At 35.7% G+C, this 27,233-nt stretch overlaps 1 protein-coding gene and 1 long non-coding RNA gene across 4 annotated transcripts; one reads left to right on the forward strand and one right to left on the reverse strand.

The window, feature by feature from the left end:
- Positions 1-40: 40 nt before the first annotated feature.
- On the reverse strand, positions 41-847 carry LOC147406911 (uncharacterized). The gene is made up of 3 exons (XR_015175801.1): positions 717-847; positions 488-637; positions 41-393 (listed from the first exon to the last, which is right to left on the reverse strand). It is a non-coding gene; the product is annotated as an uncharacterized LOC147406911 (long non-coding RNA).
- A 2,948-nt stretch (positions 848-3,795) lies between these two features.
- Positions 3,796-25,419, forward strand: LOC147406912 (putative sphingolipid transporter spinster homolog 2). 3 transcript variants are annotated; one of them, XM_086435259.1, is made up of 16 exons: positions 3,796-4,225; positions 4,723-4,854; positions 7,038-7,139; positions 9,935-10,039; positions 10,142-10,217; positions 11,296-11,370; positions 12,035-12,137; positions 12,229-12,294; positions 14,830-14,911; positions 17,538-17,635; positions 17,817-17,893; positions 18,342-18,455; positions 20,451-20,570; positions 21,179-21,307; positions 24,348-24,426; positions 24,753-25,419. In XM_086435259.1, the coding sequence occupies exons 1-16, from the start codon at positions 4,116-4,118 to the stop codon at positions 24,881-24,883; spliced, it is 1,599 nt and encodes a 532-aa protein (XP_086291385.1). In that variant the 5' UTR covers positions 3,796-4,115; the 3' UTR covers positions 24,884-25,419. The 3 variants fall into 3 exon arrangements, with proteins under 3 accessions (XP_086291385.1, XP_086291386.1, XP_086291387.1); XM_086435260.1 differs by having other exon boundaries at positions 12,229-12,288; XM_086435261.1 differs by lacking the exon at positions 3,796-4,225 and having other exon boundaries at positions 4,745-4,871.
- Positions 25,420-27,233: the final 1,814 nt, after the last annotated feature.

Consider the following 27,233-nt stretch of genomic DNA (forward strand, 5'->3'; position numbering starts at 1 on the left):
ACTCACAAATAATCCCTACAGGAACACTGCCCATTTTTGAAATGGTGGAAACATTTCGAATCATACAGATAAATTTCACGTCCGTATATCACAGAGACGAGCTTAGCAGTCTTATGGCAATCACTACACATTCTAATGTTCTTGAAAATTTAGTTTATATTACAAGGATGGATACATACAGAAAATACAAATTAAGCGTCCATTCTAATCCTCAATTTTTAATTTATCTAAATTTTCTTTTAAATTATTACAAAGATTTACAATATTCTCACAAAGGTCTTCGATCAATTTTTTTTTCCCATTTGTAATTTCTTCACCCACCTCTACGTTTGTTGATGCATTAGTCTTCAACTCCTCATCCCACATGAAGAAACCGCAACCATTTTTTTCTGACTGAAAAAAGAATTCACATAAGATATAATTTGAGATAAAAATCACTATAAACTACAATGTTGATTCAGTAGGAAAAAAAAAAAAAAACACTTACAGTTGATTTAGGACAACAATAAAAAATTTTCCCTTTATTGCCATTTTTATTTGATGTGGTGGTTAATAATTTGCAAGGTCCACACCCACATCTACACCATTTTAGTTTATCCATCCAAATCCAATATCCACAACCATTGTCATTTCCAACCTAGAAGAGACAAATAAAAGAATTCATAAAGTTTTCAATAATTTCTTACCAAAACGTATGTTAAATAATTAAAACTTACCGCATTTGGACATTTAAGATAATGACGATTAGGATTTCTTGAAGTTCCAGAAATGAATACTTGACAAATTCCTTCGCCACAAGCATATGGAATTTTTATTTCCATCGAAATATCCCAATCACTTGACAAAGATAATATGAAAACAAAGAAAAATAGAGACAGTTAAATGAAATATTACAACTACTGAAGCAAAGGTATAGCCACCCAAAAAATATAAATGTAGCAATGAAAATAAAAAAAACACCATTAAAGGAGACAAGCAATAAACAAAGCAGCTAAAAAAAGTGGCAAGGATCTAAAAGTGAATTACATTTGGGTCATTTTCGCCCACACAAACACCAACTTGAGGGCCCCTACAAACACGGCAAAATACTGAAAGGCACGGGAGTTGTTGGATTTGCTAGAGTTGATGCAAACAGGGCGAAATGCTGATAGGCACGGGAGTAGTTGGGTTTGCTAGAGTTGATGCAAGCAGGGCGAAACACTAAAGGCACAAGGAGTTGGTGGGTTTGTTGGAGTTGACACAAACAGTCCGAAAACCATATCCAACATCTAAGTCAGTCTTTCTGCTTTGGCATGCATATTGCAGTGCAGGTCTAGGTCTCATCCCCATCAACTTTGCCTTTTGGAAGAACCCATACAAAAAATAATCACCAATTTACTCTCCCACATTGAGATTAGAAGGCCTAAATAAGAATAATAATAAAGAATTTAAATGAATAAACACATCCTTGTAAAGAAATTTAATTTCTTTTTTTTTTTCCAGCTAGAATACCGTTGTTGCCACTCTATTTATTTCATACCCTCCATTGCCTATTATCAAATAATTCTTGATTAATATTATTACTTATTAAAAATAAGACTTCTTTGTAATTTGAAGGTTCAGGCGAATCTCGTAAGTTAGGTAATATTTTAAATTCTTCCTCAAATCTACAATTATTATTTCCAAACGCAAGACTAATATTTCTCAAGAAAGAGTAGAAAAAATATATAAAAACAAGGTTTTTCTTTGGAGAGACGATTTATGATATTTTGGAGGGGCTTGGTTAACCATTTTGAGATACTTGGAGAAGTTCAATCCTGGCTTGGTAGCGGGCAGTAACATTATACGTAGCATGGCTTTCTTAAAGAACTGCTAATACAGATGAGCATTATGAATTATCTCATCCCATGTTCAAATTACCCTAAATCATCGATCAAGGTAAGTTGTTTGAAGAGAAAGAACGCAATGTGTAGTTAATAGAGCTTGTCTTGGGTGCAAGCCTTTTGGCTTGTACCATTTATGGAGAATGGAGGCAACATTTCTCATAACTGAACACAGAAAATAGACTGAGTGAATTTTCAGTCTCTAACATTAACTGATTTCCTTGATTTTACTTATCAGATTATGCATAAATGGTGTACTAGAATACAGATTACATGACTTGCCCATGAATTGCATACCCCAGTGGATGATATGCTCCAAACAAATATCAAATGAATGAGAAAATTAAAGAGAGTAGTTGGATTATTTTCAAAATGAAAATTACATGGGATTGGCTAATTGATTACATAGGAATTGCCATTCGAACCCATTTCTTCGGATTAAACACATACGGATTGTAAAATTTTCAGTTAAACATACATAAAATTCAGCAAAACATGAAATTCAGCAAAACATGAAATTTAAAATAAAAAATAAAAAATAAAAAGGTTAGAAGGGTTTGTGATTTCTTACCTTTGAGAGAGAGAGAGTGAAGACGAAGCCGTGACCTTCATCGGCATGAATCGAAGAGGGCAGAAGACAAACTCGAACTCAGATCTGGTTTTCAGATGTGGTGGCGAGATAATAATAGCAGATCGAAGAGTGAAACGAAGAAGAAGACGCAGATCAGATCTGTTTTTCGGCTGGAAGAGGAAGATCTGAGTCGAAGAGGAAGGTCTATTTTTACGGGGAGGAACTTCGAACGCAGAGAAACGAGAAGGAAGAAGACAGGGAGGAACTTCGAACGCAGAGAAACGAGAAGGAAGAACAACGAAGAAAACGGGGAGGAACTTCGAACGCAGAGAAACGAGAAGGAAGAACAACGAAGAAGACTTCAGACTATTTTTGTTAAGAGAGGGATTTTTCGTCTTTTGTTTACGGGGAGGCGTTGGCAGATCGAAGAGTGAAATGAAGAAGACGCAGATCTGAGTCGGAGAAGAAGAACGAAGAAGAGTTCGATCTGTTTTGTTAAGAGAGGGATTTGGGTTTTTTTTGTTTACGGGGAGGTTATTGCAAATAACGAAAATTCGTTATTTTCAAATAAACAGAAGATCTGGACCGCTGATCTGCGCCAAATCCGACGGCTGAGTCGATTTGTCGCGATGTGAGTTGAAATGGTTGTTGTGCGAACGTGACCCTATATATATATATATATATATATATATATATATATATATATATATATGGGTCACGTTATTACGACCCCCTTTGCGACACACCTTTTTGTCTTATATGGGCAAAAATGTTTGGAATGGGCTGATTTTTTGTGAGGATGATCTCTATGGTGAGGGGATCATCCTGGCAAAAAATCAGCCCATTCCAAAACTTCTAGACCGTCCGATTTTTGTTGAAAAATTATAGACCGTCCAATTTTTGTAAATCAATTTTGATGGGGTTAGAAGTTTTGGAATGGGATGATTTTTTGCCAGGATGATCCCCTCACCATAGAGATCATCCTCACAAAAAATCAGCCCATTCCAAACATTTTTGCCCATATAAGACAAAAAGGTGTGTCGCAAAGGGGGTCCAAAAGGGGGTCGTAATAACGTGACCCTATATATATATATATATATATATATATATATATATATATATATATATTTATTGTATAAGGGTTCGGTTCTCAGTTTGGTTTGGTTCTATACAAGTTTGATCCGAGAATCGAATCAAATAGATCGATTCTCCATTTTCGTAATCTAGAATCGAACCGCAACTTGTTCCAAAGTGAACCAAACCACCCTAAAGCTATTGGTTGGTTCAATTCTCGGTTTGAACCGGATCAAGTTGCACCCTAGTTTATCCGACAAAAGGAGGACCCTCTACACTCATCTTCTTTACTAAATTCGATTGGGTACTTGGGTGTCTCTACTCTGAAGCCAATAAAGTATAAAACGCGTCGAAAATTCCGGAGCCAACCTAACATCCCGAAATCAAGAACCCAAGATCAGATCGTAACAACTCTTGGCGTATATTCTGTTTATGTGCTAGGGACACAGTCCTCCCCCGCGCACGTTAACCATCACCCGTTTAAGGAAGGTAACCCAAACGGAGAAACATGTTGACAAAGCGGAACGATGCAGAGCGCGGGAAAGGAACAGCTACCACAACAACTATTCTACAGTCGAGAAACCTATATTAATTAAAATATTTATTTAATGGGAGAAGAACCTCAACAACATTCGGGGGTTCTCTCTCTCGAAGAAGATATGGAGAAGTCTCCTACCGAAGATTTGATTTCGAAGCCTTCGTGGTTCACGCCTTTGAGGTTCGGTATCTCTCCCTCTCTCGCATGATCTCTGTAAATTTCTCCTAGTTGGAATGATTGAGAACGTGCAGGTGCAAATGCAATTGATGATTGATCCTTGGGTTACAATGATGTTCTGTTTTGTGTTTTTTACATTATGTGCTTGAGATCGAAGGGAGAGATCGCTTAGACGAGTGTTTGGTTTTGAAGAATTGGAATGCAGATTTGTTTTGTTAGGGTTTTTCGAAGCAGATTTTGTTTTTCTGAGTGAATTATGTAAAAGAGTGGTTAGGCTAACGAATTATAATTTTTAGGTATTATTTAGTGTAAAACATTGCTTCCACAAACGGTTTTGATTGAAACATTCTGCGACAATCCGATACATCGAAGTTTTGTTCTGTTTTTGGCTGAAACCAGAATGTTCTGTGGAAGCATTCCGAATTATGAAACTTTGAACCATTTGTTTTACCTTTATATCCAATTTTATGTATAAAGAGGAGAAAATGCTTTGTTTTCAGGTTACTAGTGATCTTTTGCGTGATCAATATGTTAAATTATGTTGACCGAGGAGTAATTGCTAGTAATGGGGTGAATGGAAGCCCTCGAAAGTGCACAGACAGCGGTGTATGCAAGTCGGGTAGCGGAATTCAGTAAGATACATTTGGAGGTTTTTAATTGTTCTTATAATTTTTTTATTTTCCTGCTTCTATGCCATTTTATTCAAGCCAAACTCTTGTTTTGATTGTACTCAGTTTGTACGTATTGTTACAAATACCCCACCGACCAAAAAGAGGCCAATCTCCTTTATATCATTTTTATCGAAATAAATGACATGGACTGCATACCTCAAATATGTGATGAAGGTTTTGCTTGTGGTAATACTATAGATTTGGGATCAAAACCCCACATTCACACGGAAAATTAGAAAAAAAACTTAAAAAAGTAATAAAACCATTTGAGTAAAGAGCTAGTTCAAATAAAAAAGGAAGTTAAATAAAATTGGAACAAATGGCACAGGATTTTTTTTTCCTGATAGGAGCACAATTTTTTTTGCAATGAATGAGAAGGTGATTTAAAAAAGAGCATTAGATGGGGAATTAGATGAAATTTTAGGATCTCAAATGGTTGAAGTTGGGAAATTAGAAGGTGAGATTGATAAAAGGGTTTGACTGAGAGACTCCGTCACGAGTCTGTCTCCAAACCCGATTGTCCCAATCCTAGGAAGAGACATGGATAACAAATGTATGATTTATGAGGTTAACAAGAGATTCTATGAGCCATTGTTGAATAATTTCCTAAAACCAAAGTCCCAAGGTACCTCACGCCTTGACCTAGCCATGCAATCTTGAATCGTTATTTATTGTTAAATATTTAATGAAGACATGAGAACTGAACTTTAAGTGGGAAACATCACATCAATAGTCTTCCTAGAATCGAGCTTTGTCCCTTTACCTGTTCTAAATGCTAGCCCTTTAAAAAGTTAGGAAGTGGGTTTAAATCACTTATCTGAACCATAGTTAGTAAATTCGCAATTGATTTGCGAATTAGACGTATATTACTCTTTCCGATCAAAATTGTCGTTGGATTCAAAGATTCATATTAATTCGCGGATCTTTGAATCCCAACGATTAGATTGCGATTTATACGTATATTCCGTAAGTATTTTATTAAAATATGTCGTATTTCCCTGTTCTTACTTCAAAACTCAAGGCTCAAGAGAAGGGAAAAGAAACCCTAAGTTGAAAATCGCCCCCACCGGTCCACTGTGGAGTTTACTCGTTGGCCGTCTGGTGAAATTTTCGTCTACTTCGGATTAATTACTTTTTAGAAACGAAAAGAAATTTCTTTTTGAATTTAATTAGGTCATGGGACATGATGATTTTGGCATTACTTAGTATATCATGTTTTATACTTTTTATTTATATCAATTATTAGATGGATTAAGACTAAACCTTTAATTGCGAATATATATTTTGTTGGATGAATGTGATTGTGGATTGTTTACTTAAGATATTTTTAATTTAAGTATTGATAATTTGATTAGTATATTAGAATTGTTAGGTTATATCATATGTTATATATATCCGAATTTTTGAAAGTTCTAAAAATTATTGGATCTGAATCATTCTCGAACTGCTTCTTTATCGTATTTTTACCGTCCTGTGTTTTTTTCGTCGAATTTTCGAGCGAACCGATGCATCACTATTCCGAATGGTACCCGATTTATTTTCGTACCGTTTTTTCCATCCACCGAATTGCTAACTATGCTCTGAACACCATGTTTATAAGTTGATCTTACCTTTCTAAATACCACTTCCATAGGTTGATCTCACCTATCTTCTTTCCCACCTCAATTTTTCAACTCCCTGTTTCGTCAATGGACTCTTTCAAGGCTGTTTTATTCAACACTAAATCTCTATAGTCATTTACTCAATAACGTTACGTTCATGATCCTGGTATTGCTAATCCTCAAATCTCCACTCTTTTGAGCGAATAAATGATCTTCTAATTGACTAAGTGAAATTTATGGGACCCACAGTTGTCATTTTGAAAGAAATCACGAATTACTTTATCCATTTGCTTCTCGATAGTCTTAGGTTTGTTGTCAATTGAGAAGTACCTCATTTGTTGCAATGCTTCCTAAAAAAGGAGGTTTCCATTGGACGAAGAACAGGAATGAAGAAAGTGGGAAAGGAAATGAAGAAAGTAATCTTTCTAGGAAAATGCATAACATTTTTAATGAGCATGTCTGGTACTTATGTATTGTTCAAGTAATAAATAATGAGAATAGTACTCTTATTGGTTCACCTAATCGTTTTATTGTTGCTTATAGGGGAGATTTTAAATTGAACTATTTTGAGGATGGTGTTCTGTCATCTGCTTTTATGGTTGGACTTCTAGTGGCTTCTCCAATATTTGCATCCTTGGCAAAGAGGTAAATGCCTGCTTTTTTCTCTTTCCCAAATTTTAGTACATGTGTTTTGCATTTTCCACTTGATTTGGTCCACAGAATAGAGTATGAAATACATGGATCCCTTTATCTTTTAATTTCTCTCTCTATGCTGTTGCATCAGGTACCCATACCTTCTTTATTCACAACCTGACCATGGTCAACACCACAACTGTTACTTTTGTTCCTTTGGTGGTTACGTTAAAGGTTTACAATCTCATTTCCATGCAATGTTTCAGTCAGGAGAAAGACCGAAATGGTCTTGACCGAGACATTCTGAAATATTCCAAAACATTTCGAAACATTCAATGTTTCGTTCTGGTCTATGCCAAAACATGAATGTTCTGCTGAAATATTACAAAACAACAAAAATTTGAACTATGGTTACATTTGCATCCAACCAACCTTGTGAGCATTTTTTTTCTTTCTCCCTTTACTGAAAAAACGAAAAGGAAAGAATGTAGGCGACGATGTGGGGAAATGAAACTGAGTAGCGTACTATATGTAAGTCATGATGGTCTCAGTTGCTGCTGTCTTTCAAAGTGTCCAAAGGGACAGCTGGCTGGGATATTTAGTTTATACATGTTTCTGTTTATGTGGTATGGTCAGGAAGAAATTCAAAGGCAAAATGACAGCCATAGAAATACTTCTTCAATTACTTTTGATCACAATCAATATTCTTTAAGTGTGTATTATATTGAAATGATGCAATGGATATAGAAAAACCGGAGGAAAAAGGCTCCTTAGATTATGACTGTCTTTGAATATTTGTCGAATTGAATTTTCCTCTACCAGGTGTAAAATCAATTAGCAAATCCTACTCATAAACTCACCGAAGTCCTACTCGTCATCCAACTCTGCCCTTTTCTGATGGCAATATCTCATCACATTAAAGACTCCTTTGATGGACTAAGGAAAATCACAAAGACTGGCTACATCATCCATCATTTTCCAGAAATGAGCCTTAGAATCACTAGCATTTTGACCAAGACTGCGTAAAAACTCAATCAAGCAGATCCAAGATGTATCTACACAACAAAGATATTGAAAGAGCTCCAACAAACTCATCTGCAACATGAATGACCCTCATATCTTGGACATCCCCCTCAGACCTTTTGCTAGGAGTACATTCCACCCTACCACCTTAAAATTCAAATCTTCGTAATCAATCTGTCACCCACAATTGTTATCTCTGTTTCTTGAACCGTCACCAAGTTAACACCCTATTGTCTAATCAAGTTTATTTATTTATAAACAACCTCCACCATTTGTTCCTCATTTACAAGGCCTACGTTTGTGTAGGATCGCTATTGAGCGCTTACATTTGTTTTGGCTTCTTTCGAGTAAGTTTGGAGGAAGTTTTTTAATTCTATTTTATTTTATTTTTGCTTCAAAAGGAAGAGTGTTTAGAGTTGAAGGTTTCCCTACACTAAGCTTAACATTTCAAGAGAGATTTTTTTATTCATTTACTCACCTGATGTCCTCTCCTATGTCTACGACTACCATCTAAAGACTTTCATATAAATTTGTTATTACTAACATTTTGACCTTCCCTAGGTTATTGCAGAAGTTTGCCCTTTCTGACATTGATATTGACTGATCCCTCTATTGAAATATCCCCTCCCTATTGGAACATAAAATCTCAACTCTCCACTGCGCCAAGGAATGCATGTAACTGTGCATCACAACCTGGGTGAGCTCAAAACTAAATATCTCAACCCTCGAATCCTCCACCTCATCACCTGGACCCAATCTACTCCCCTAACTCCCTTTCAAACTTTGTGTTTAACCTGAGTAAGCTTTGCTGGCAATATCAGTTAACACGGACGGCTTCTTCTCCATTCAATTTTTTCTTCTAACTAGTGAACCTAAACAGAGTTGAGATCTTCTCTTCCTGTCTCCTGAATGAAAAGCCCAACATCTTCTCGAATTCCACAAGTTTAAGTATGACCCTATCAACATCTTGGGAATCCAAACCGTGAATAGTGGAATGAATATCTATCCCTTTTCTCGGTTGGGTCATTCTCTCTTGCTAGTCTGCATATAATTCCAGAGACCTTGTTGAAGCAAACTTAATGACAACTTTCTCATTTCACTGCCATTCTGTAATTCTTTGTCAAGTTTGGTTATGGAAATGAATTCTTTGATTCTGTATCTCTCAAGTTCCCCTTTATGGCAGTGAGTTAATTATTATTTTTCTGGTGGGTTATTTGAATCATAATCATAAGTTATGGGGAAACTTGAAGACAACAATTACTGAGCAAGAAAGTTTACCTTTTAAAATATTGATGGCACAAGTTTATAGCTGTTTATCAGGGAAATTTTAACATCAAATCTAAATGGTGGCTCTGGTAGCACTAGTTACTAATCAACAGACACCCCTATAAAGAATCCAGTTGTGTCTTTTATATTTGCCACCTTAATAAAATATTTTTATTTGTTTAATTGCCCCTCTCTTGGTAATGATCGTAGCAATTAGAAACTGCAATTGCTTGGTCTGAATCATCACAAGTGGTGGCAGTATTTTGTGTAGGTTTTTATCAGTAAAGTAACTGACATAGTTTCGGCACTGTTTTATTAATTAGAACCGCCAGTTCACAACCTTCTACTTTCTTGGCATCTCAATTTAATTTGGTGTGAGAAAAGTGGAAAATATGACGATTGTTAAAGTACTTAATTTTTCCAGGACTTTTGGTCATGGCATAACAGTGTGGTGTGATGTCGTCTGTTCCTTCTTTATTTGTCTCATATGTTGGATTCTTCTGTATTTTTTTTTGCAGTCACAACCCTTTTAGGCTTATTGGTGTTGGGTTGTCTGTCTGGACTTTAGCTACTGCTGGTTGTGGTGCTTCATTTAATTTTTGGTCCATTACAATTTGCCGCATGTAAGTGAATCAATCACCAGTACTTTCTGAGAATTGGAGACTTACTGAATCATGACCTTATAAGTTTCTTATTTAGAAATAATGCTCCTGTTTTACTTCTAGGTTGGTTGGTGTTGGCGAGGCATCATTCATAAGTCTTGCTGCTCCATTTATTGATGACAATGCTCCAGTTGCCCAGGTTGTTTTTTTGTAGCTCTTGGATTATTTTTTATTCAGGAATTGTATAAATTGAGTTGCTTAACATTCTAACTTTTGAGCCCTAAAAGGTTCTTTAACATTGTATTTCTTGACTTCTAGTCTACATTAAGGTTCCCGTCGTAGGGTTTTTGTTCATGGTTTGAAGTTTTGTATCTTTAAGGAATGTTTTGTCCGAGACATTCTGGTTTTGGCCAATACCAGAATGAGACCTTTACCTTGAAGCATTAAATGTTTCAGATTGTCTCAAAATGTCTTGTAATGTTTTGGTTGAGACTGTCTCAAGAGAAAGGTTGTGACTGTCAGTTTTTTCCTCGTGACCGAAACATTGCCTTGAGACGAGATTTTAAACCTTACTCCTGTTTCCCTTTAACTGAACATAAGAGGGAAGCAAAACAAAATACAATTGGACAAGTGGCTTTTGGGTTCAGGGATGCAACTAGATCTAGATCTTCTCAATTGTCTAGGAAATTCTCCATCTTAGAGCCGCATAATTCTTTCATGAGTCAATGAAAATAAGCCAATCTATTAGCAAATGCCTGGTTGCTCTACAAATTTGTGGCACTTCATGGCTTTGACCTAGTAGGAAATGTCATTTGTTTCATTTAAACTTGTATGATATGCGTAGCCTCCCACCCCCATTGTTTTTAATAAGTAAGAATTATGTATTGATAAAAAACGAGAAAGAAGTACAACAAACGGTTCACTGACCACCTAGGAGGTTGAGGTAACCTACCTTGGAGGAATAAAATAAATTAGGCCTACCAACTACTCCACCTTGATGAATGATTCAATCCCATCTTAAATATGAAGGCTTCAAAAGACCATCCCTGAACTCTTGAAAAAAAGTTGAAAAACCTATACCACGCAAGCTGATATATTCATTGTGACTCTGATAGCCTGCCTTCTCACTAATGCTTTCAGAAGCTGCATATTATCTCATGTGATGGCATGCCTTTGTTCATGTTGTGCCCACTTATTTGAATTTGTGATGTAGCCAAGCATGTTATATCCTTGCTTCTTTTGTAGATATATTTTATTATTTCCTGTCATTTTATCAGAAAACAGCATGGCTTGCGATCTTCTACATGTGTATACCCACTGGAATTGCACTTGGATATGTCTACGGTGGATTGGTAAGCTCTTCTTGAAAAGTTGATCTTGTGAGGTTTATTTATTCAATACAGTCTCTTTTCTATTGGATCCGAGGGAGTTCTTGATTTGGTTGAATGTTTTTAAATTACTCTACCTATGCCTTTAATAAATTTTAAACTGTTTGAAGAGGGAATTGTAGTTTCTTCCTTATTGAGCTCATCAGGAAAATCCTTTGGATTGAAATTTTCAAATTCTCCTCAAAGCGGTTCCAAAAGTTGATGTAAATGTTTATTCTCTGATTATTCTCTATTATATTTTTCTTTAGATAATGACACGATCAGGACAAGCTATATCAGCATGCTGTATATGCTGGTATAAATGCATGTGCTTGTTTATGAATAAAACACTAGTTCCATCATTCCATGTTAAAGAGTTACTTAAGTTGTTTTGAATATAACAACCAGGTATTTCATAAATTCAATCTCATGTTCACATGGGGACAAAGGGACAGACTATCACTTCAGCTCATAGTATTAGTTTCGACATATTTCCACAAAATATACCGAAATATTTCCATTTCTACAAGTTCCGACATGAAATTTCGGTTCGTGCATTTGTTTGTCACATGTCTCTTGAACTGTGCAACTTTGATTTCTATTTTTTGTTGAGACCTAATAATGGTTTCCATTTTTGTTCAATTTTTAGGTTGGAGGTCATTCTAGTTGGCGCTATGCGTTCTTTGGAGAGTCGATCCTGATGCTTCCATTTGCTGTTCTAGGCTTTGTTATGAAACCTTTGAACTTGAAAGGTGCATGAATTTTCATGGCTCTTATGCTACCAAAAGTTTTTGCATTTGATCTTCTAAACATTCTCAGATATTCCCCAATTTTGTAATTCAGGCTTTTCTCCTGCTGAGCCGAATAAGGTATTAATCACTGAAGAGACATGTTTCCCTGAAGGTGAAGGTACTGCATTTTCCGTTTTTTTAGATTTATGCATTGACTGATTTAGTATAAACTGTAATTATGTTTCTTTTCTGTGGAAGCTCCTTGCACTGATTCTGCTGTAAGAATTCCTTCTATATCTCTGCTAAGCATATCTTTTTTATTTGAATGGTAAAAAGAGTTGTACCTATTGTTAAGAAAGGGGAGAGAAAAAAAAAATCCAATAATACAAAAGGATAAAGGACTTTCTAGGGCAACATGATACAAAAATATCACCTCTTGACTAACTTTTCCCATCTAAATACAAGCCTCAGATAGAGAGGCCCTGAAAACCCCCAAAATAGAAGATTATTTGTACATCAACAACATTATCTTTTTCAGATTGGAAAATAGCAATTTTTATTTGATCGAAAAGTTGAAACAAATGGCCGAATCAGGTTTGAGTTCCTCATGTTTCTTCCAAAGATTGGAGTCAGGCTTAGGTGTCTTTTCTTTGTGTTTGGTGTTTGTCATCTTGTTCTCTTCCCTCTTGGTTCCTTGGGGTTGCAGTGGATGTTTCAGCCATCACCCAAGCTGGATGATTTTTGAATAAGGCTTTTATCAAATCCTGCTCAAGATCCCATGTGGTTAAAAAGATGCTGGATAAAAAACATGACGGCTGTTGCAATAGTAGAAAAGAGGTAGTAATGGCTAGGATTTATGCATCTCTATGACAAGGATTCAATGGCTTTCTGATGTGTTCTATCTGACTGCATCTAATACTAAGTCTTTTTTTGAGAAAAATCGGTTGACTCTCTCTATGTTAAGATTGTAGAACTCTTGAATAATGAAAATGGCATTTTCATTAAAATTTCTGATTTTTCAGTGAAGAATCCTATCTGGCCTTTAATGATCCTGAATTCAAGATTCAAAAACTTGGCTGGAAATTGCAAAGAACTTTGAAGAAATGTTGAGTTTGTGTGTCAGAGATAAAGTGACAGGCAACCACAAGTGTATCAGTTCAGGTTTCAGAGCTATGCCAGAGTGGAAGTTTGTTAGGAAGGTCATCAAGATCCAACTGATTCGACTTTATTTCAAGATTATCCTCTTCATGGATAAAGCTTCATTTCTTTTCTTTTTCAAGGGTTAAGTAGGTGGCCCTCTGCAGTTCTTTATGAAGTCTCGTCAATTGGTTTTATATTGGATGGTGGTCCAGTCTGCCATTTTGGATTCCATATTGAGATCATTTTCTTTGATTCCCATGGGGCTCAGGCTTATGCTGCACTGTGTTGGATCACCAGCATTTCAAATCCTTGTGCTCTTTGAAGTGTCTTCGGTTTTGAGAATTCTTAGTCACTTTCAGACTGTAGTGGGATCGAGAGAAAAATGTTACATCTTTTTGGGGCAAAGGGTCCCCATGGATATAGATTATCTGTCTTTGGTTTTTTTTTTTTTTGGAGGGGGGGGGGGGGATTAAATTGGAGCTCAACTGGGGTGACTATTGCAGATAGTTGTTGTTACAACAAGTGGGGTTAAAATGCAGGTGGCAAAGATTTTGGTTGGTTATACCCAGAATCGAAATTCAGAGGGCTATGAGATCAAAGATGGGAGGCTTGAATATGTTGTCATTCTCAATGTCATGGACATTGGCTGTGGGATTTTTGGTCTGTCCTTGTTCTCTAATTTTCTTTCCCTGTTGACCTTTTTTCAAATTTGTCAAAGGGAAGTGGTGGGTTTGGGAAGGAAGGAAGAGATTAGTTAAGGTCACGGTGTAAAGGCCAAAAAAGTGAGGATTGCAGGGTCTTGTTCGTCGGAGAAGATGATTCAGAATTCGATTCCTAATGGGATTTGGGAGGTTTCATTCCTTGGAAGATGTCACCTGATCCTCGACGTCTACGATCCAACCCATGATTCACAACCCGAAATCGTGACCCGGAATCAAGGGGCATGCTTGGACTTTTCATTAGACTAAAACCAAACCTAAATCTATATTTACTTTAGTCAACCGGCTTGACTTGGGCAATTCATACTACATTTTCACCAAAAGAAAAACAGAGACACCCAACTTCCAAAATCCGTAACTCGGTTGTTTCAACTCGAATTTCAATGAATTACTTATGCAACATAAGCCACCTTATAAATTTTCTAAGAAAATATTGATTTTGATTTATTTTAAACAAAATCTGGAAAAACGGAAACAGAAATATTAAAGTTCCTCAGAAACAGAATTGTTCTGCTTTTATTTGTTATCGGATATTCCTAAATTTTATATGTATGAAAGCGAGGTTTATAGAAAAATATTTGAAATTTTTTTTAGTTATGGAAAATTTGATGTTAATTTAGCATGCACCTTGAAGTTGTGGCAAATAGGCATAGACTTGCCACTTGAAAGCATGTCTTCTGTGGATATGGTCTCATGCTTGCGTATGATTTAATGTGCTCTCTTTTAGAATAAATTATTAGTTGGATATCATTGCATCTTGTTTATCATATCTGAGAAATACAGATCTTTGATTGTTTATTTCTTATTTGAAATGAATTTCTTTCTTGGGTGTAGTAATCACATTTTAATTGCAGGCTCAAAGGTTTCAGATGGAAAAGGTGGTAGCTTGGTCGGAAATGATGAGTTGAATGACCACACCTCAAAGAAAACTTCCGTGTGAGAACCTCTACCATCCAAGCTTGTTCAATGCCTTATGTATCACTACACTCATGATTGTGCTTCTGATTGGTCATATGCATGGTTTTTAAATAACATGGATAATTTTCAAACTGTTGATCAAGGAGTCAAAGAAGTCTAAATTTTTTTTTTGGGTGCAAAAAATACTGTTCAAGGGCACTATTCACACGACATTTTTCACAGATTTGTTTTGAAAGCTGAATTTTGGGGCTTAAAAATTGTCCACCAATTCCTCAATCATTCATAAACACCTTAAACAAACACAAACCAAATCCTAGATAAACATCTAGTTGAAACAAACAGACCTCAAACACCTAATCCCTTTTTGAAACTAAGGCCTTAGGGTTTGGAAGTACCAGATTGAAGAGGGAAGAAAAATGGATTAAGAAAAGGGAAGAGAATAAGAGAAATCAAGCAGATCTAATGGTAGAAGTGTTTTGATACCATAATAGAAGATTAGGATCAAGGTGAGAAGGAGGAAACTAGATAAGAGAATGAGTAGGTCACTCCCAATAGGGTTCAACCTCTCTTTTATATTAAAAACATGTGGTTGGTCATGTGGGCTTAAGTATTGGGCCCACATGACTTTACATTAATGAGAAATAAGACATGGGTCGTGTGGGCTTAAGTATTGAGCCCACACAACAATAAATAAGAGCTCTTAACAATCTCCATAAAGCACAACTAGCCTTACTATCATCTTATAAAAATATTCTTTTAATTTGATTGGTATGCTCAAGACTCAAGTTACATGGCATTCGAGAAGCACACCTTCACTTTAACCATCCAATTCTGATCCTATGAGCAATATCTTCTTCAATCCCCATCCTTATGTATAATATTTTTGAGATAACAAAAATGGCCTTTTTGGATATTTTTTTAGCATCTATTTTTATTTGATATTCCTTTTGTGGGCATTAGTTCTAAATTTTCAATCCATATACTCGTTCTTGGTTGTTCTTATTTTAAAGCTCTTGAGCTCATTCACCTCCATCCGTAGTTCTAGTTTTCTATTGACTCCTTTACTTTCATCAACTAATAATATGTTATATGCAAATAACATACATCAAGTTATGTTATGTTGACTATGAGCAACTACTTTATTCATAACTACAAACAAATATAGACTCAAAGTTGATCCTTGATGTAAACCAACTGTAATTGGGAATTCATTTGTCTCATCTGCATTTGCTTTGACACTAGCCAGTCCTTAACCTTTGGTCATTCACTCTTGCATTGTTGTCTCGATTGTATGATTTTGTGGATTTATTTTAAAAATATCTCTTAATGCATCAAGCTGAATGGTGCAAGTGTCAGTATTTTGAGCCTATCATGATCATTTGTTTGGCATTTCGTACAAATGTGTGTATGCACGAGTTCATGCGTGTTTGGTATGTACACTTTGTACGGATGTTAGATGTTGGCATGCCCTTTTTGGTGGGCATGAAATTAGATTGTCGAAGTGCCCTCCATATGCACGAATACACAAAATTTAGTTGCGAGTCATACCAACTGTGTTTTATGGCGCATCCATGTGGATCCACAATTACAAATGTTTTTATTTTATTTTCTTTCAAAGTATCATTTTCTAATGTCTTCGCCTCCAACCATTACATTATTAGCATTTGTTACATCGACGTAATGCTTTTATCATTAATATTAGTTTAACATTTTCTCTGTCTTATTCCAACTATTGGGGTCGGCTACATGACTCCAATTTCTCATTCCACTCAATCTTGAACCTTATCTTCATTTTTGGCATGTATCTTCATATCATTTCCTACAACCTCCATCCACATCATTCTTGGCCTTCCTCTTGCCCTTTTAGACCATTCGAATTGCACCCAAGTTCTCAATCTCTTTGTTGTTGTTATTGGTCTTCCTTTTTACATGCCCAAACCATCTCAAACATCTTTCCATTAATTTATCTCCTATTAGGACTATTCATAAATTTCCTCGAATTGATTGTCTTTCCTATTCTAAACCATTCATCAATTGCAACACCCTCATCTATACTCATGGTTTCAACTCTCGGTTTCATGCCTCATCTCGTCATGAATGATACTGAGATGACTTGGACGTGTCATCTTGGTATCTTGGATGATTTTTTTTTCCGGTCATGGAATCTTGTCTCATTTGTCAACGATACCCAAATGGCTTGGGTGCGTCATCTCGGTTTTGGAGGATTTTAAAATCTTGATTCTACTATACTCATTTATGGACGTCTTTTGCTTGCCGCGTTGATTGACGTTAATGGGTTTACTTCACAAATTTAAATACTAAGGCCTATATGGTACGAGATGATATTTGAGCACCATAGTTGTGTTGGGTAGAAAACATTGATGCCTGAACTGCTCCCTTCCCCCTCTCTCCCCAAGCAGCAAAACCAACAAAGAAAACCATGCAAACATTGTTTGGGACATTTATGAAGGCACGTGTGAGTTTTTGGCTCAAAAGAGATATTTCCTAAATGCATTGACTTCCAAAGACATGGCTGGCAATGTAAATTCAAAACAAAAAAAATATCAACTGTCTTGGGGTCTGCCAAATGGACCTTAAATTTGTAACTTATATATCTAATTCAGTTGTGTCCTGTTCTTGGCAGGTCGAAGGGTGAAGTCAAGCATTTGAATCACTTTTCAAGATTTTGGAAAGATATGAAAGTGCTCTTGCTTGATAAGGTTTATGTTGTTAATGTTCTAGGTACCTTGACACTATTCTCAAACTCCTAACCGTGTGTAGTACACCTAGCCTCCTTCATCAATTTAATTTGTTATTTAGATGTTTGGACTAGGGTTGGCTTCTCGAAGAACTCAGCTCAATAATTTTTCATATGGGGCAATTATTCACAGTATTCTTCTTTATTGGTAAAATCTCTCTCCAGGATACATATCATACAACTTTGTCATAGGAGCTTATTCGTATTGGGGGCCAAAGGCTGGTTATGATATTTATCATATGGTAAGCTGTGTACTACTTTCCATATGTTTATTAATTAATAACATGCCCTGTTAACGTCTAAACTCAATCTTCTGCCCACATGACTGTCGAAAAGAAGTGATTGATTGCTCAAATTATGAGAATTTGAAGTGACGTAAACAACATGATAAACATTACCTTAAACTCTTGCAATATCATAGTAATCCAGTACTGTTCAGGGCTGTTGTTTGTCCAATCCAAAAAATGTGGCGGATAAATTGTGATGATGAGTCTCCCACTCAAGCATAGATTGGCTAACATTTTCTTCTTGCTTGTAAATCGCATGTTGAAGGTTTTGTGCTTTCCTAATCTAGGGATTTTATATATATATATTTTGTTATACATTTTAAATGTCAATTTGTCTTTCCTTCAATACCACAGAGCTCACATTCAAATTTCTTGTATTCTTACTGAATCATGGTTTTTTCAGAGTAATGCGGATATGTTGTTTGGTGGAATTACAATCGTGTGTGGAATAATTGGAACTCTAGCTGGAGGCTACATTCTTGATCGCATGAATTCTACAATTCCCAATGCTTTTAAGGTAGATGCAATTGCACTAGAAGGATGTGTTTGTCGAATGCATTTCTTAATTTCTTAGCATGTGTTGGTTAATTTCCTAATTCAATTCATGCACCATAGGTATTCTAATCTGGTTGTGTGCAAAATAGAATTATCCATCCCGAATATTGGCTCACTTGCAATAGAGGCTGAATAATTTTTGTTCCTGCTCTCATCTGGCTTTGAGAATCATCATTCACTGTTTCAGTTGATTCACTTATAATTCCTAGATGATAAGTATAAAATCTTTGTTCTTCTTTCTGTGAAACCTTGGTCGCTTTTTGATGTGAAACAAGTAATTGACATACTGATGTTTTCCCCAGGGTTTAGAGATGTCTAAGCTGTGCACGAGGGTTGTTAATGATGACTTAATAGGTCTGGTCATGATGGTTTTAGGTGATTGGTTTGAAGTTTATGCAGCGGCAAGTTAGGTCCAAGGCCCCATGAATGAATCTTTTGATAAGACCTTTTCAGAGTCCTCTCCGGCCCCAAAAGAATTATATCATTGTATCTCCTTTAGCCATGGCATCAGTTTGCATCTTATATGGCTCTCAAATTTCATTTGTTGAACTTGTGGATTTCTCAAACATGCTGCATAAGTCCTTCAACATCTTTTCTTTGGATGTCTAGAAATGAGCAATTGTTCCAAGTCAATGCACTTCCCTTAGTTGGATCTAGAAACTATTTCAAATGGCTATCCTTTTCTATTTGATCACAATGTCTTCTATATGCTGTCACAAAGGCATGAATTGAGGATTTTGTTGTGTTGGACACATCGACACACACTCTTTGTCACAACCTGATACACATCCTAAAACGTAAGATAGTGTCACCCTTTATTCTAACATGTTGATCATCATCATCAAAGCTTTATCCCCAAAATTTAGGGTGGGCTACATTAATCAAGTTCATCCATTCAATTCTATCTAAAGCCATGTCTTTGTAAGTGCATGTGTTCATGTCCTCTCTCACTACCTCAATCCATGCTTCTTTTGTGTCTTCCCCTTTCTCTTTTAGAACCGTCAACTTGCATGTTCCTTCTAGTTGTGGTTGTAATCAGCAGTCGTTGAACATGATCAAACCGTCTCAATCAATTTTTTCTTAGTTTTCCACCTATTGGGTCTGCTACTACATTTTCCACGATTGCATCCATTTATAATTTTATCGTTTTAGTCTTTCCACCTATCCATCTAAGCATTCTCATCTATGCGACTCTCAATCTATTATGTTTGCATCCAACTCCATAGAGCATAGCTATTTTTATTGTGGTTATTAAATTTTCCTTTTAGTTGGACACGTCACCCATTGTTTTAACAATTTTCTAAAACAGAGTTACTTCTAAGAGAGGGTTGGTGTAATCGATCCTGTATACATTAATAGACTTTTATTTCTCTCCTTATTTTTATTAAAAAAATATGAATAAACATAATTAAAATATTATACATGTTTATGGACCGTGCCAGTATGTGAGGATTCTCAAAGGCATCTTATCATACATCTTATACATGTTGGACACTGACACACTTCTGTGTCGATCACATTCTAAAAGTAAATACGATGATCTTCAACTCTCAAATCTGATGCTAGAGATTTTGGCATCCAGTAAAATGGTAATGTGTGGAGCGTCATATGATCATTTTATGTATAATTATAGTTGTGAGAAATTCTCTTTGTCTAGAAATAAGTTTTTATTGTATGTCCAATAAATCAGGCACATAGTTATTTACCATCAAGTGACTGTAGTTTCACAATAGGGCACATATTCTAAACCTAGCCAGTAACATATACCGATTTAAAACCCCACCTTGTTTGTGCAGATAGGTAAAGGCACTGTAATTGAATTCAATAACTAATTATTGATTATGTTCAATGTATCTTTCTTTACCATAATTGGACTAACTTTTCTAATTTTAATTACTTATTTTGGAGTTTGTGTTAGGAAGTTATCATTAAACAACTCATTTTGATTCCTTTGCAGCTTCTTTCTGGAGCAACATTTCTGGGGGCGATATTTTGCTTTAGTGCCTTCTGTTCAAGGAACTTGTACGGCTTCATAGTGCTGTTCTCAGTTGGTGAATTACTTGTATTTGCCACACAGGTACAGTTCAATTAAACAGAAAACAATATATTATGATTGCAAATTCAGTTGTTTCATTCTATATTGCAGTTGCACTTACCTCATAATCCAGGCATGGTTCTTGTTCATTAACATTTACCGTAACTTCATAAGGTTGCACGATATGGATCTTTAAGCAAATGACCAATACTTTAATATTGGTATTCTAGCAAACAGGTTGACTTGTTCAGTCTAAAACATTTACTTTTTAATTTCAAGGTGTACATTACATTCAAACCTTATATGCTTGCTATGCTACATTGCACGACTATGCGGGCTTTAAGCTAATCTAGAGATGAGATAATCTGATATCGTGGTTATCCATTACTATAAAAGTTATACAACTGTTATGCTTATTGACCAGCATTGCATGGCAACATTGAATACTCATTTGTAGATCGTTTAGATTAATATTTTGACGATCGCACACGTTGAACTAATTACCTAGTCTTAGCATGCGATCTTGTTGCATTGTTTGGAAACCAGCTTGTTACTACAGAACTACTATTGTTTTAAGCACAAATTAAAGCTTTATAGACTAAAAACTTGGAAGACTTGTTAATATTAACAATTTAACTTTTCTTTTGCAGGGTCCTGTAAATTATGTGTGTCTCCATTGTGTGAAACCCAGTTTGAGACCACTGTCTATGGCTATGTCCACAGTTTCAATTCACATCTTTGGGGATGTTCCTTCCTCTCCTCTTGTTGGGGTTTTACAGGTTTGCCTTCATAATTTCTATCACCTAGATCTTTAATAGACTCGGAAACAAATATTGATGATTTCATAGCCAATGTTGATTTGTAGTCTTTTGAAGTAACTAGCTCTTTTATTGTTGTTTTGTTGTGATGGTACTATCTATTTCAGAAACTTACTGGAAATGGAAATATTATATCACATTCTATAGTGCGGTTTTGAGATCTAATAAAAAAAATTCTTTAAATATTGAAAACCTAATCCCAAAAATTTGGGGTCGGCAGATAAATTTTTACTGTGTACGCTCTATGACAAAACTCCTTATGGAGACAACTGGAAGTAGGGAACTGAGAGAGAACTGTTCATAACTAACTATTTTTTTTCTTCAAAGAATTGTGTATATTGTATATCAATTATATGGTAAGCATCAAATGTCTTTACGGTTCAGTTTGTTGGTGTTGATTTGATTTCATCGCCATGCAATATCACAAATTTGGATCTCTTAGTCATAAAACATTTGTAAGATTCCATAGGAAGATTGGCCCTCTGTTGCTGTCTCCATTTACATGGACGCACAAATTTAGTGTGCCCTCTTTCAGAATTTTTTTATTTGGTGGGTCAATTTCCTGGTGTCACAGAATCCTATTTTCTAAAGTGGATCTTTGTCCCTTGTAGCTATACCAAAAAGAAACCGTACTTAAGTTTGGTGAGACAAGTGACCTCATTTCCTTTCAGACTTGAAACTAGGGTGGGTGTACAGTCTTGATCTGCACAAGTGACCTCTGTTGTTGTCTCCATTTACATGGGCGCACAAATTTAGTGTGCTCTCTTTCAGAAAAATTTTATTTGGTGGGTCAATTTCCTGGTGTCACAGAATCCTATTTTCTAAAGTAGATCTTTGTCCCTTGTAGCTATGCCAAAAGAAACCGTACTTAAGTTTGGCGAGACAAGTGACCTCATTTCCTTTCAGACTTGAAACTAGGGTGGGTGTACAGTTTTGATCTGCACAATTGTGCAGATGGACATTTTCACAGCATCATGGGCATAGGTGTAGAGACAATAATTACGTATTCAGTTAATCATGGTTTTAAATTTGTTAAATTGGTTAGCTGATGTTTATTAAGGATTTTTGAACATTAATTAATGTTCATGCTTATTTCTTGAGTTAATGGAACCCCCTCCCCCCCCCCCCCCCCCCCCCCCAGTACTAACTAAATCCTTTTTAGCATTCATTGTACATTCTTTTTCTAATTAATACAAATACACATTAGCAATGAAAATATTGGTTAGCTAATATCCTTTAGTTTATCACAATAAGTTCAGGGTATCTTTATGATTGACATTGATTTGTCTAATTGTATCTTCTAAATTTGATAACATGTCTTTTTTGTGTATGAAAAAACAATATGAATCTCCATTTAAAACCAGGTCAATAAATAATACACTTTCAATCAATTCTTCTAAAAACAATATGAATCTCCATTTAAAACCAGGTCAATAAATAATACACTTTCAATCAATTCTTCTAAAAACAATATGAATCTCCATTTAAGAAAACCATTTTCTATCTTTTTAATGAAAAGAGTTTTTGTGTTATATAGTAAATTTAATCATGAAGGCAATTTTTATACTTAGGCAAATCATGAAGAAGTTTTGAGAAATGATATAGGATCTCCAAATATTTTTATTAGCTTAAAGAAAGTACATGCCAAAGTCCCTTGAGATTTAATTTGGTGGGTATTAGGAAAGAAAATAGTGACAAGTAGGTGTATTAACATAATTGAGGAACTTTATGATACTTATGAAAAAAAGAGGGCGTTTATGATGGAGCTGTGACTAGTATGAGAATAAATGGTGGGGACGTGGATGGATTCCCACTTGCAACCGGTCTACATTATGGAAAACGTTAAATCTTATAGAAATTGCTCGTATCCAAGAATTGTTCCATTGATGTATTGACGTAGTGTTAGATGATGAGAATAGAGAGGGACTCGCAAAGCCCTAGTGTTAGATGATGTTTTTGGAGTCCAAACGCTTTGGAATAAGTAGGACCAAGATGGAGTATGTAATGCCACTTTAGATTCAAAACCTTGGTGATTTAAGATATGAAGCCTATTCAATGGGTCATAGGAGACCCCTCTACTGCCCTTAAGCACTTTCTTCACTGATCAGGTTTGGATAGAGTCACGGGGAGCCACTGGTGGTAAGGGCTAGGAAATATTGTTGACCAGGAAGTACACTTAGTGATCATTTCTATTACGTTAGTTCTATTTTCCATCAGTTTTGGAGAGATTGAGGAAGATGTTTTCCATACAATTAGTGCTGTATGGTTAAAGTGGATGTGTGAGTCTGGAATGCTATGTGACTGATGCATCCCAATCAAATTAAAAGGAAAATTTTATGAGACGAAATAAGATCCACTATACTTGTGGAGCTGAATATTGTCCAATCATAAATAACGAGTTCATAAATTGAACGTGGCAACGATTAGGATGTTGAGATGGACGGATGGGAAGACTAAGAAAGATAAAATTTGAAAATGAATTTGTTCATGAAAATATAGAGTAGGTGGCCCAACAGGTGTAAAAACTAAAGGAATGTCAAATGAAATGGTTTGTTCATGTAGAATGAAGATTGATAACGACCCCATTTCCAAGGAATGTGCAAATTGAAGGTTCTAAACGAAGTAGAAGAGGACCAAAAAAGGTTGTGAATTGTGGTAGTGAGAGATATGAACACATTTGAATTAACATAAGACATTGCTTTAGACAATTGAACTAAAGAACAAGATTTATTCAGCCCGCCCCAAATTTTTTGGTATAAGACTTTGATGAGGGATATTTTTACTCAAATATTTTTCGTCCTTAGATTCCTGAGAAATTCCAAAAAAGAATTACCTGTATGAATGAATATGAATATTTATTAAGGGAACAATGCAAGTATGGAGTACATTTATTTAATTATTTCATTCAGTTATTGTAATTTTCTCATAAATTATGTAATTAGATTACTACTTTTTAGGGAATGTTGCTATTAGATTTACTCTCGTGGTTAATATCGTGCAGGATCATATTAAAAATTGGAGGGAGACTGCGCTTATTCTCACATCCATTCTTTTCCTAGCATCTGGTATATGGTTTGTAGGTAAGTTTTATTCAGTTAAAATATTTGTGTCTCCAAACAATGTCCACCTAAAATCATCCAACTTCACCTTACCCACAGTTGTGGTTATGTTTTCCCGACTTAAAGAAAAGAATGCAAGGATGGAACGTTGGTTGAGATGGTTTGATGATGCACAACAAAGGCCATTGATTAACAAGCGTTTATTCCTTTTGTTTTTTGTTTTTTGTTTTTTTTTCAATTATGAGACTTTTCTTCTGCAACAAATGGATTATAACCCATTTGAAGAATAAGCTCATCCATGGGGTTAATCAGGTATTAAATGTATTATTCTGTGTCTATTTTGGCAGGGATCTTTCTACACGGTGTGGACAAATTTAATGAAGATAGCGAGCATCACGTCACTACTGATGAAAGGTCAAACATGAAGCCATTGCTTGAAGGAAGCACAACAGAAATACCAGTGTCTGGTGAACCATAAAATACTCAACAATATTGAGTTGATTCTTATTAGGCTCCCACAAAGATTCCAGTTGAAAGCCTGCTTACATGCTTTTCCTCACTTTTTTAAATATTTATTCCAATTGTAATTAGAAATTGTTTAATTGTTAATAGTTTCAAAGAAAGTACAGGAAAAAAAAGAGACGCCCCTCCCCGTTCCCTTTTTTTTTGATAACCCGTATCCCTGTAGACAGCAGACCAAGATTATATCTGGGCTTTGCCCAGTCCATTGACCATGGTCTTGTCCAAGGACTAGTCCTGAGGCACGTGCAAGGCCTGCACATCACATGCACGTATTATCAGTCCAAAATTACCATTGAGCCAACCCCCATGGGTTTACAGATGTCCCTTTTACTTGGCAGATTTTGTTAAAAGCTCTTATACGTGTATTATTTCTAAGCATATTGGTCGACGAGACGTTTATTTTGTAAAAAATACAACCAAATCATGTAGCAAAAAGAATGTGTTTCCAACAATAAATTATGTCCATTTTGGATGGATGGTAATGGCAGCAAACTTGTTCCTTTTACCGTTTTTTACGTTTGTTATATATATATATATATGAATCCCATTCACCACCCTACGCTTTACCAAACGTGTTTTGTCCTACATGGGTTAGAAGTTTTGGAATAGGCTGATTTTTGGTGAGGAGATCATCCTCACCAAAAATCAGTCCATTCCAAAACTTCTAACCTCATAAAAAATGATTTACAAAAAAATGGACGGTCCACGATTTTTCAACTTGTAAACATGGGGCTAGAAATTTCGGAATGGGCTGATTTTTGGTGAGGAGGATCTTCTAATCGTAGAAATCATCCTCACCAAAAATCAGCCCATTCCAAAACTTCTAACTCATGTAGGACAAAACATGTTTGATAAAACGTAGGGTAAAGTGTAGGGTGTTGAGCATTTCCATATATATATATATGGGCAGTGTTCAATGGCTAATTTTTTGGCAAAACATTTTTCAGAACATGAGTTAGAAGTTTTGGAATGGGCTGATTTTTGGTGAGGATGATCTCCTCACCAAAAATCAGCCCATTCCAAAACTTTTGAAAAATCGTGGATCGTCCATTTATTGTAAACTGTTTTTGATGTGGTTAGAAGTTTTAGAATGGGCTGATTTTTGGTGATGATGATCTCCTCACTGTAGAGATCATCCTCACTAAAAATCAGCCCATTCCAAAACTTCTAACTCATGTTTTGCTAAAAAGTTTGCCATTGAACGTGACCCTATATGTATGTATATATATACATAAGTGGCAATGTTCAAGAGCCAACTATTCGGCCAACATGTTTACAAGTTGAAGAATCGTGGATCAGGTTAGAAGTCTCCGAATAGGCTGATTTTTAGAGGCAATAGAGATTATCCTCACGAAAAATCAGTTCATTCAGAAACTTCTGACCCACATGGGACAAAACTTGTTGGCCCTTGAACACGACCTATATACATATATTTCATCTCCAGGATGAATTCTGTATTCTTGGGAGTTGGGAAACAAATTATTCTTCCATAAGGCTAAATATTTCTTGAGGGTGGTCTATTGCCAGTACCAAAACAATGTTTGATAGGGCTGTACCTTAGCGGATTGGAGGGTAAACCCAGCCTCAACTGAAGTACTAGATAGGGCTGTACCTTAGCGGATTGGAGGGTAAACCCAGCCTCAACTGAAGTACTAGAACCCTCAACCTGAGCTCAACACAACACGACCATTGGGCCTAAGCTCACTAATCCGAGCCTGACATTATAAAACTGGGTTGGATTTGGGTTAACCCAAGTTTAGTAATTTTGGGTGTTTTGGGCTAGTCGAATTATCATAATTTCATTTTGATTAGCAAATAAATGTAATATTTAAAAAAAATATACAGACAAAAAAAAAAAAAAAAAAACTTTTAGTTAATAAAATTGCATAAAGCCTTCAAAGCCATCATTGAGAGAATATTTAGTTAAACAGTACTAGACCAAAGTTCACATTTATAATAACTGTCCCAATTCATAATAAAAAAAGCTAAATAAAAAATCTATAATTAATATAAAAATATTTATATATTAGTATACATTGGATTGAGATATTCTAATCTAAGCTGAACTCATTTTCTACGTAACTCCACCCAGGCTCACCCGGCTGTAGGGTTGAACTTGGGCTAGCCCGCCTGGGTTGCAGCCCTAGTGTTTGATGATGGGCAAATGAGATGTAGAAGTGTATTGCCGTGCGTTGAGGATACACATCGTTTTGAGGTCTTTTTAATTATGTTGAGCTAACCACTTGAACATCCAGTTTTGAGGTCTTTTTAATTATGTTTTAATTCACTAAAATCAGTGTTTTACC

Source organism: Akebia trifoliata, chromosome 3 (genome assembly GCF_017979445.1).
Source record: "Akebia trifoliata isolate Shusen 1 chromosome 3, ASM1797944v1, whole genome shotgun sequence".
Lineage (NCBI taxonomy): Eukaryota > Viridiplantae > Streptophyta > Magnoliopsida > Ranunculales > Lardizabalaceae > Akebia > Akebia trifoliata.